Below are 12,350 nucleotides of genomic sequence, written 5' to 3' on the forward strand. Positions count from 1 at the left end.
CCAGAATATATAAAGAATTAAAAAACAAAACAAAACAAAAAACAACACTCCCCCAAATAACCCAATAAATAAATTGGCAAATCAACTAAACAAACACTTCCCAAAAGAAGCAGCACAAATAGGCAACAATTATATGAAAAAATGTCCAACATCTTTAACCATCAAGGAAATATCAATCAAAATTACACTGAGATTTCATCTTACTCCAATTAGAAGGGCAGTCACCGAGAATACAAAAAATAAATGCTAGCAAGGATATGGAGAAATGGAACTCTTATACATTGTCTGTGGAATGTAAATTAGTACAGCCACTATGGAAATCAGTATGACGGTTCCTCCAAAGACTAGGAACGGAACCACAACAGATCCAGCGATACCACTTCTTGTTATTTATACAAAAGAATTAAATTCATCATGCTGCAGTGATACAGGCATACCCATGTTTATAGTAACACAATTTACAATAGGCAAGTTATGGAACCAGCTTAGGTGTTGATTAACAGGTGAATGGATAAAGAAATGGTGGTATATATACACGCAATGGAGTTTCATTTGTAGGAAAATGGATGGAACTGGAGAACATCATGTTAAGCAAAACAAGCCAGATAGGAAGTCAAGAGTTGTATGTTTTCTCTCATATGTGGAAGTTAGAGAGAGATAAAAGGGCGGGGGGAGAATGAGTAAGACAGAGTACAGGATGGTACCCAGGGGAAGGAAGGAAGGGAAGGGAAGGGAAAGTACCGAGGAATAAAATTAAGTTACATTATATGTGTGTGTAAATATGCCATAATAAAACCCACTATTCAGCATAATTATTGTGCATCACAAAAATTAAAAATTCCTTTTCAATATATCATTTCATCCTCTTTGTGATCTAAAACACTTATTTTCTCATCCCCCTCCCAAGTCTCCTGTATCTGGGTTTTGAGAGGGGTCTTGTGTAGCCTAGAATGCAACTGCTTGCTTGGCTTTCACATTGAAACTCATGTGCCTTTACATCCCAGAAGTTTACACTGTCTCCATCATTTGAAGTTCCAAAACACTGTATCTTTATTTCTCTTGCAATACGTGTCACTGTTGGGCTCATGCTGCATATATCAGAGTCCAAGACTCTTATCTTCCTGTCTGGACTAGAAACCCACTGAGAGTAGAATCTGTGTCCCATTGGTTTTAGACTCCTAGTGCCCAGCACACTACCTTGCAGATAGAAGGTGCTTTGGTGTACATTTGGTTAATGAATATTGAATGTGTGAGTAGTTCTGCTTTTGAGGGACTACACAATTTTGAAGAACATATTTAACATTTTAAAAAACTGCCTTCATATTTGTAGAATGTTTCAGCTGTTCAAAACACTATCAATACCATCAATCAATAATTTATTTTTTACTAGTTGTTATCAGTTTTTAAATTTTCAATTGCTTATCATTTATTCATCAGTCAACTGTTGGATGAATGATATTCAGGGCAGGTGTCATAATAGGCATCTCCTCACAAAACAGCTTATTCTATCACTGGAAAAACCCCAGAGCTAGAAGGGACAGATGTTTTACATTTCCATTTTTTTTAAGGAAAACTATAAAGGAGATCCTAAAGAGAGGGAACAAGTTCTAAGAGTAAAAATTTTTCAGATCAGGGATTAAAAAGCAAAACTTTCTATCCTTATGGTGTTTTAATAAACTGTTGATTTTATGGTATTGTATGGTGCTGAAAATTACCAATATATTTCAATGATTTATAATAAACTTCAACCAGAAAGCAGACTTATGGACACCCCCTTCTGAACCATGCAGGTAGGTAAGTTCCTTCTGTATGTTCAAATGCCCATGATACTTATCAGCATGAAGCAACAGCAGAGCCATAGAATATTCCAAATAAAAAACATCAAACCTGGATAAGGAGGATGGAAAAACTGAGTCACCCATTACAAATTAAAGCTTTCTGTTTGAAAGAATCCCACTCTAAGGATAAAAGAAAAGTGAGAGTAGAGAGAAGCACCGGGTCTGATCTGGAATTCTTTTTCCAAAAGTTTATTTTTCCAACAGTATTATTTCCCAAGAAATGAATCAACATTAATAATTTTAACATCATTTCTTTAAATACTTTTGGCTCTTTTCACCCAACAGATTTCTTTATGCTTTTGAGAAGCAATTTTTTTTTAGTAACTCAACATATTTCATGCATTATTTATACAGTAAGAGATAACTTTTTAGTTTATGACCTTTTTCCTTTAGCATTTTGTACCTAAAAAAGGTACAAGTCTTGGTCTCACGGTTGTATATACCGTTTGATATAATTATATGTAAACATCTGAGGCCAATTAGAATTTGAGAGAAATACTGTGGCTAATTATAAAAAGGGGAATGGCAATGAGGAGATGGGAATTCTGAACTCATTGACCTAAGCCTGAAGAAAAGAAGAAAGTAACAACTCATTTTAATTTGGTGCTTCACTTGATCATCCACATTTACCCTCTCTGGCTAATTTTTTAAATTTTTTATTTGTCTTAATTAGTTATACATGATAGTAGAATGCATGTATGCACTTTGATATGTCATACATAGATGGATGTAATTTCTCATTTTTTTGAGTGTACATGTTGCAGAATCATATTGGTCATGTAAGGAATAAACAGCTAATGCTCAGTGCAGCCAGCTCTTTTGTACACCTTATTTAACTTTGTATCCAACACAAACTATTCTACTGAAGCTAGAAATTGTTCCCTGCAAGAACCATCCATGAGAGTAATTTGCTTCCATTTAAAATTGCATTCAATTCAATGCTTTGGAGTAACTTAAGATGAATTTTACACTTATGCATCATTTAAGGTAATGAGCCAGAAAGCATAATTTTCAGTGAGGATGGCTTATTCATGCAAGATGTGAGGTAGACAACTCAAAGCATAAAAATTATTTTTCAGAATGAACTGAGGACTCAGCAGTGGAGAAAAAAGAATTGCAAATGTGTCCCTGGCTAGTCACCTGCATCTATATTCCACTTAACTGTGATGAAACCACAGCTTGTGAGCACCTCAATCCAGGAGTGAGGATGGGGGCCAAAGATGGGGAATCTAGGGAAGCTGAGTCAAGAGTCTGACAATTTATAGATGTGGCCGTCTCAGATTGATCCCCGTCAGAGATTCAATATAGGAATTCAGGCCCGGCCCAGATATACCCATACCGACATACTCAGGATCTAGGCCCAGGGTAGGTCCAAGTTCGCCACACCCCCAACCAATGAGCCCAAGCCTAACTCACTTGTATCTTGGGACACTGCAGACACCACCATAGCCTTCTCCATGCAGTAGTCCCTACCTTTTTGACCAAAGACAGGGCCTAGAAGCAGCTGTATCTCAGAGCAGGCATCCCAAAGACAATGTAAGGCTCACCCTTTCAGCCCCATCTCTGTAAGACACTGCATCCATCTTGGGGCACCTCCATTATTATCTCAAGTTACCTCAGCTATTGCCACTACTACCTTTAGTTGCAATAGCATACATTGAGGGACACCAGCAGGAAAGCGCCCCAAACAAACCAGGATGCTACAATAATAGAACCCATGGACAGTGAAGTTGGTGAAATGTCAGAGAAGGAATTCAGAAGGTTCATAATTAAAATGATCTGTGAATTAAAGAATGACCTAAATGAGCAAATACAGGCAAAAAATGATCACTCCAACAAAGAGATAAGAGAGCAAATACAGTTAGCAAAAGATGACTTCAAGAAGGAGAGACTGAAAAAACCCAGTCAGGAATCCTTGAAATGAAGGAAACAATAAATCAAATAAAGAACTCAAGAGAAAGCAAAACCAACATACTAGATTACTTGGAAGAAATAATGTCAGATAATAAAGACAAAGTATACAATCTGGAAAATAAAGTTGACCACATAGTGAAGATAGTAAGAAAACAGAATATCCAAGAATTATGAGACAGCACCAAGAGACCAAATCTAAGAATTATTGGGATGGAGAAAGGCACAGAGTTTCAAACCAAAGGAATGCACAATCACTTCAATGAGATAATATCAGAAAATTTCCTAAGCATGAAGAATAAATTGGAAAACCAAATACAAGAGGCTTACAGGACATCAAATGCACAAAATTACAACAGATCTACACCAAGGCATATGTATGCCTAGCATACAGAATAAGGATAGAATCTTAAAAGCAGCAAGAGAGAGGAATCAGATCACAGATAGGGGGAGGCCAATTCGTATTTCAGCAGATTTTTCAACCCAGAACCTCAAAGCCAGGAGATCATGGAATAACATATACAAGCTCTGAAAAAAAAAATGGATGCAAACCAAGAATCTTATATCCAGCAAAATTAAGCTTTAGATTTGATGATGAAATAAAAACCTGCCATGATAAACAAAAGTTAAAAGAATTTACATTACAACTAGAAAGACTGCACTACAGAACATCCTTGGCAAAATATTCCATGAAGAGGGTATGAAATAAAAAACAATAATGAATATCAGCAGAGGGAGGTTATTACACTAAAGAAAAAAATAATCAGAGGAGAAACCAAGTCAAGTTAAATAGCAAAAATAAACAAAAATGGCTGGGAATACAAATCATGTCTCAATAATAACCTTGAATGTTAATGGCCTAAACTCACCAATCAAAAGACATAGACTAGCAGATTGGATTTAAAAAAAGACCCCAAAATATGTTTCCTCCAAGAGATTCATCTCATAGGAAAAGATGCTCACAGACTGAAGGTGAAAGGTTGGGAAAAATCATACCACTCACATGGACTGTGGAAGCAAGCAAAGGGTTTCCATCCTCATATCAAATAAAGTAGACTTCAAGCTAAAGTTTATCAAAAGGGATAAAGAAGAACACTACATATTGCTCAAGGGAACCATATACCAACAAGACATAACAATTATAAATATATATGTCCCAAACAATGGAGCATCTACGTTCATCAAGCAAACTCTTCTCAAGTTCAAGAGTCAAATAGACTATGACACAATAATTTTGGGTGAATTTAACACATCTCTTTCACCACTAGGTAGATCTCCCCCCCCCACCCCCAAAAAAAGCTAAATAAAGAAACTATAGAACTTGAGAATATAATCAATAACTTAGACTTAACTGACATATATAGAATATTTCATCCTTCAATGAGTGAATACGCTTTCTTCTCAGCAGCAGATGAATCCTTCTCTAAAATAGACCACATATTATGCCACAAAGCAACTCTTAGCAAACATAAAAAAGTAGAGACACAACCCTGCATTTTATCAGACCATAATGGAATGAAATTAGAAATGAATGGTAAAATAAGAAATAAAAGCTGCTCCAACACCTGGAGACTAAATAACATGCTACTGAATGAATAATGGGTTGCAGAAGACATCAAGGAGGAGATTAAAAAATTTTAATAGGTGAATGAGAACACAGATAGAACATATCAAAATCTCTGGGGCACTATAAAGGCAGTTTTAAAAGGAAAGTTCATTGCATGGAGTCCATTCCTTACAAGAAAAAAAGTCAACACATAAATGACTTAACATTACAGCTCAAAGCCCTAGAAGAACAAATCTACCCCAAAAGCAGTAGAAGACTGGAAATAATTAAAATGAGAGCTGAAATCAATAAAATTAAAACAAAAGAAACAACTGAAAAATTGACAAAACAAAAGTTGGTTCTTTGAAAAACTAAATGAAATTGACAGACCTTTAGTCATGCTAATTAAGAGGAGAGAAAACTCAAATTATTGACAGTCATGATGAAAAAGGAAATATCACAACAGACACTACAGAAATAAAGAAGATACTTAGAAATTATTTTGAAAACTTGTACTCTAATAAAATAGAAAATATCAAAGGCATTAGTAAATTTCTAGACTTATGTGATTTGCCCAAATTGAATCAAGATGATATACACAACTTAAACAGGTCAATTTCAAGCAAGGAAATAGAAGATGCCATCAGAAGCCTACCAACCAAGAAAAGCCCAGGACCAGATGAATACACAGCTGAGTTCTACAAGACCTTTAAAGAAGAACTAATACCAATACTCTTTAATTTATTTTAGGAAATAGAAAAAGAGGGAGCAATTCCAAACTCATTCTGTGAGGCCAATATCACCCTGATTCCAAAAACAGGAAAAGACACATCAAAAAAGAAAACTTCAGACCAATATCTCTAATGAACATCAATGCAAAAATTCTCAGTAAAACTCTGGCAAATCAAATACAAAAGCATATCAAAAAGATCATTCACCATGATCAAGTGGGATTCATCCCAGGGATGCAAGGTTGGTTCAACATATGTAAATCAATAAATATAATTCATCACATCAATAGACTTAAAGATAATGACCATATGATCATCTCAATAGATGCAGAAAAATCATTCCACAAAATACAGCACCTCTTTATGTTCAAACCAGTAGAAAAACTAGAGATAACAGGAACATATCTCAACATCGTAAAAGCTACCTATGCTAAGCCCCAGGAGAATATCATTCTAAATGGAGAAAAATTGAAAGCATTCCCTTTAAATCTAGAACAAGGCAGGGATACCCTCTTTTACCACTTCTATTTAACATAGTTCTTGAAAACTGGCCAGAGCAATTAGACAGATGAAAGAAATTAAAGGGATACACATAGAAAAAAAAAGAACTCAAGTTGACACTATTTGCTGATGATATGATTCTACACCTAGAAGACCCTAAAAGTTCCACCAGAAAACTTCTAGAACTAGTAAATGAATTCATCAAAGTAGCAGGATACAAAATCAACACCCATAAATCAAAAGCATTTCTGTTTATCAGTGACAAATCCTCTGAAAGGGAAATGAGAAAAACTATCCCATTTACAATAGCCTCAAAAAAAAAAAAACAAAAAAACTTGGGAATCAACAAAAGAGGTGAAAGATCTATATAATGAAAATCACAGAACCCTAAAGAAAGAAATCAAAGAAGACCTTAGGAGATGGAAAGATCTAACTTGCTCTTGGATAGGCAGAATTAATATTGTCAAAATGACCACACAAAAGCACTATTGAGATTTAATGCAATTCCAATCAAAATTCCAATGACATTCTTCATAGAAATAGAAAAAGCAGTCATGAAATTCATCTGGATAAATAAGAGACCCAGAGTAGCTAAAGCAATCCTTAGCAGGAAGAATGAAGCAGGTAGCTTCACTATACCTAACCTTAAACTATACTACAGAGCAATAGTAACAAAAACAGCATGGTATTGGCATCAAAACAGACTGGTCAACCAATGGTACAGAATAGAGGACCCAGAGATTAACCCACAAAATTATAATTATCTTATATTAGAAAAAGGCACAAAAAATTCACTGGAGAAAAGATAGCCTCTTCAACAAGTGGGAAGACTGGAAATTCATATGCAACAAAATAAAATTAAACCCTTATCTCTCACCAGGCACAAAACTCAACTCAAAATGGATCAAGGACCTAGGAATAAAACCAGAGACCCAGCGTCTAATAGAAGAAAAAGTCGGCCCTAATCTCTATCATGCCCCAGCTTCCTTAATATGACTCCTTTAGTGCAAGAATTAAAACCAAGAATCAATAAATGGGATGGACTCAAACTAAAAAGTTTCTTTTCAGCAAAAGAAACATTCTGTGAGGTGAATAGAGAGACTACATCTTGGAAGCAAATCTTTACCCCTCACACATCAGATAGAGCACTAATCTCTAGTGTATATAAAGAACTCAAAAAGCTAAGCACCAAAAATCGAATATCCCAATCAATAAATGGGCCAAGGACATGAAGAGACACTTCTCAGAAGATGATATACAATCAATCAACAAATATATGAAAAAATGTTCATCATCGCTAGAAATTAGAGAAATGAAAATCTAAACTACTCTAAGATTTCATCTCACTCCAGTCAGAATGGCAGCTCTTATTGAATACAAACAACTATAATAAGTATTGGTGAAGGAAAAAAAGTACACTCATACATTGCTGTGGGACAGCAAATTGGTACAGCCATTGTGGAAATCAGTATGGAGATTTCTTGGAAAACTGGGAATGGAACTACCATTTGACCCAGCTATCTCTCTCCTCAGTCTATACCCAAAGGACTTAAAAAGAGCATACTACAGGGACATAGTCACATCAGTGTTTATAGCAGCACAATTCACAATGGCTAAACTGTGGCACCAACCTAGGTGCCCTTCAATATATGAATGTAAAAAAAAATGTGGCATATATACACAAAGGAATACTACTTAGCAATAAAAGAGAATAAAATCACGGTATTTGCAGGTTAATGGATGTAGTCAGAGAAGATAATGCTAATTGAAGTTAGCCAGTCCCCCAAAAAACAAACGCCGAATGTTTTCTCTGATATAAGGAGGCTGATTCATAGTGGAGTAGGGAGGAGGAGCATGGGAGGAATAGACAAACTCTAGATAGGGCAGAGGGGTGGGAGGGAATGGGAGGGGGCATGGGGTTAGAAATGATGGTGGAATGTGATGGACATTATTATCCAAAGTACATGTATAAAGACACAAATTGGTGTGAATAAACTTTGTATATAACCAGAGATATGAAAAATTGTGCTATATGTGTGTAATAAGAATTGTAAAATTAAAAAAAGAAATTTTGATGTATTCATTAAAATGTTATAAAGTTACCTGCAAATACAAAGCACATTCATGATTGTCAATACTTGTAACACTAGTAGTCCTTTAAAATATTAGATGCTTTGCTGTTGGATATAAAGAGTTTTCTCAAGAAATGCTACAGGAAGTCATAAGCAATAGCACACATTTTCCTTAAAGGAAGCAGCACATGAATTAATACTGCAGATGTGAAGAACAGATTTTGTTTGGTGTTAATATATGATATATGATACGTAACATATAACATATATTATATATAATGCCTCATAAATACATAAAGAATATATATTATTTCTTGAAGAAATATAAGATGTGGTCTAGGTTTTAGTGACACATATTTATAACTCAAATTTCTCTTGTTTTTTTTTAAGTGAATAAACTATTCAACTCTACTTATTTTCTTAACACATTATACCATATAATTGTGCGAGGGAAGCCCTTGGGAGAATGCATGCTAACGACTCATTCATATGTAATTGATAGCCATAACAATTTTATTTTAGCATTCCTTCATTTAAGATTTCAAAATACTTTATAAATGTTTGAATTAAAAGTTTCCTCTTAAAAAGAAAAGTACAAAGTATCTAATTCCTCTTAGATATAAGCACAGTTTTAATTATGTGAGAAATTCAAGGTCAGTAGGCATAATGTCTTCAAACACTCAATATCATGTTATCGATAGTAAAAATATGGTATTTAAAGTCAAAATGCAAATTCAATTTTACTGTGTCCTACAATTATTTAAAACTTTCATTCTTATGGTTCCTTTATATTATTTAGTTCTAGAACAGTAACAAACTAGGAATCTAAATGAAATAAAGAAATCCACAAGGTGAATAGCCAATGCCAGTTTAAGACATCTAGCCAAGAATATCTATATTTTATTTCACCTAGAATAAATGACATAATTATGTAATGTTCTTAGGATGGATTTCACCTGCCACACTAAGAGCACAATTATTTGCAGTTGTTATGACAGTAGTAGAAACATGACTGATTTATATATTATATTCCAAACTTTAAAATTTTGTGTAAGAAGAATGATAAGGGACACTTTGACAGTCAATTATTCCTTATGTAAACTATATAAGCCATATCATATAATCTAGCAGAAACAAAAGATGATGGGTCTTAATTTAAGTGAGATCCAGGTGATAGGTCCTGAAAGGTCTATTTCTGTCCTTTTTCTAACTATTAACTCATCAAGGAAAATGCAGTCAAAATTGATGATGTGTTCATGCCCTTAAAGTCATCATGAATTAAAATTAATTTAGATGCACAGATCAGGTGAAAGCTACAGTCAAATCAAATACTATTTTAGTAGCACGAAGGTACCTATAGTCTTTTATTTGTGAAAAGAGGCTATCAATAGTATCAATCTCACTTTGTTTTTGTGAAAACTGATGAATAGATCTAATGTGGTAGTAAGACAATTTCCAAATCCAAGGATGGAACATGTAGCTGAACAAAGAAATTCTTTTCTGTTCCCATCTTTATCATCTATCTATCTATCTATCTATCTATCTATCTATCTATCTAATCTCTATCGAGGATCCTGAAATATTAGCATTTTTGAGACATTTCACAGTTAAGAGAAAAGAACATTGGATATTTAAATGGGTATGTTGATGTTGTGCTATATTCATTGTTCGTGTGTTTCCAATAAAATGTTCATTTCTTCAATGGAAGCATTACTATGTAGCCACCATGTTTATTAAAATAAAAACATATACAAACCACAACAGAGAAGTTTGAAAAAAAAGTACAATAAAATAAGAAATATCCAAAAAATAAAAAATGGGCCGGCTGCTATTTGTTTTTTAAAGTCACGAGAGCAACTTTGATTATTTGATATGTGATTATTTTGAATAATAAACTATCATGATTTTCCCCTGACTGTATCTTGCTGTCTGCTTTTTCTTCTTGATAATCTAGGCTGCCAAGATATGAAGTGACTAGAGAACATGAAAGAAGTTACAATGAATCACTTTGTTCTTTGTTTACAAATATGGTTTAAGGTAAGAATGGACAAGTGTGAAAATAGAATTTTAAGGATTTTTTTGTTATCCTTGTTACTGTTTTGTTCTATTACAACAATTAATATAAAGTTCATTGGATGTATTTTAGTGGCTCAAATAAGATCTATATACTACACATAAAATTTTATAGACTTTATAGTTTAGAAACTTTGTTGTCATGATTTAAGAGTTTCATTTAGATTCTCTATAATTATTTTCTAATCTATAAAGTGTGGAAAATAATACCAAGTCCATTTCCTAACAGAATAGTGCATATTAAATGAGTTAATAAAAGGTATTGATGATATCATCCCATAAAAACAAATGATATATAACTAATTGAAACAAAATTTTAAAAAGAACAAATGATTATTCATGATATCATTGCTATTTTGTTATAAACACTTTGTGGGTAATTGCTGCACTGACTTCAGATTAGTTCAAGTATGTATTTCTCCCAAGCCTCACAAGTAAGGAAGTTTTATAGTTTGTTATAAATGCTTAATGGCTACTTATCTATCCTAACATCTCTGGTTAAGAACTACAATGTGATTCTCCTTACCTTTTGATTATGGTTTCTTTAATACAAAGCATTCAATTGTAAGCTGTGCTGATGATCCAAGATAAATCTCAAAAGACTCAGAAGCATGAACCCAGACTTTCTGACAATTTTTAAAACCCAAATCTTTCTCATTGTCAGTTACTCCACATATGTGTTAGAGCTCCTTATAAACTCCCAAAGGAACATTTAATTCTCCCTAAAACGCAGCAAGAGATAGTCACCAAGGCAGCAGAGCAGCAATGACTCCACAGGACATCATCATATTTCATGTATGTAAAATGAGAAGCCTTCTTACCTAGCATGCAAACACATTTGGCATTCTGGTCAGGGTTCTCAAACAAGATTTCGCCACACCTCTGAAATAGAAGGATAGCTGCAGTTAAAATTTTAAGATGTCATAATCACGATTCCCAAGGCAATATATTCATGAAATCTGAAAATATTATGATGTTATTCTATTCTTGTTTTCTTAGTTACCTGAGTCTGGGGACTTATGCATAAACAGAGACTTTGCTGGTAGTAAAATATCTGAAAGGTAATTTGGGATAGATTGTTCCTGCATGCCCCTGGTCCCTGCCTATAGTGGATTCTGTGTGCTCCCATGAGAAGTCATGGCTTGAGATGCACTTAGTTTCTATATCAGTGGAACATAGGCAATATAAGGCCCATTAACCTGAGTCTAATCATCCTCAAGTTTAATCCTTAGCACCTACATTATTCTAAACTAAGCTGTGTGCCTGACACTTAACTCTCTGAACTTGGTGTGGGGCAGAGATAAAGACATGAAGTGGCATTTATAATGCTTTTCTTGAACCCACAGACTCATAGAAATATCAATTTTCATATCTAATACAGTTTTAACTCACTTTTTAAAACTTTTTAAGAAGACAGAGTCTACAGATACAATCAGTTATTGGAGAATTTGTGTGATAAATGAAATTGGCAAATGGTTAGAACCTGAATATATAAATAAATCCACCAAATCAATAAGAATATAACAAATAATCTGAGAGAAAAAAATGGGTAAAGGGTATGAACAAGCAATGCATGGAAAAAGAAATCTGGATGGCCAATAAACATAGAAAATATATTTATACCAATAATCAGGAATAAGCAAATTATATGTAATTTGTTTTGAACTCATTGAGTTGA

General features: G+C 34.0%; 1 protein-coding gene across 1 annotated transcript in view; it reads right to left on the reverse strand.

Annotated features, from left to right (window-relative positions):
- The window catches only part of Pde7b (phosphodiesterase 7B), a 310,149-nt gene that overhangs the window by 203,509 nt on the left and 94,290 nt on the right, over positions 1 to 12,350 (reverse strand). The window contains exon 2 of the mRNA XM_076858226.2: positions 11,494 to 11,554. Coding sequence (XP_076714341.1) covers positions 11,494 to 11,554 — 61 coding nt within the window. The remainder of the gene's footprint in view (positions 1 to 11,493; positions 11,555 to 12,350) is intronic.

The sequence above is a fragment of the Callospermophilus lateralis genome, chromosome 6, assembly GCF_048772815.1.
Source record: "Callospermophilus lateralis isolate mCalLat2 chromosome 6, mCalLat2.hap1, whole genome shotgun sequence".
Taxonomy (NCBI): Eukaryota; Metazoa; Chordata; class Mammalia; order Rodentia; family Sciuridae; genus Callospermophilus; species Callospermophilus lateralis.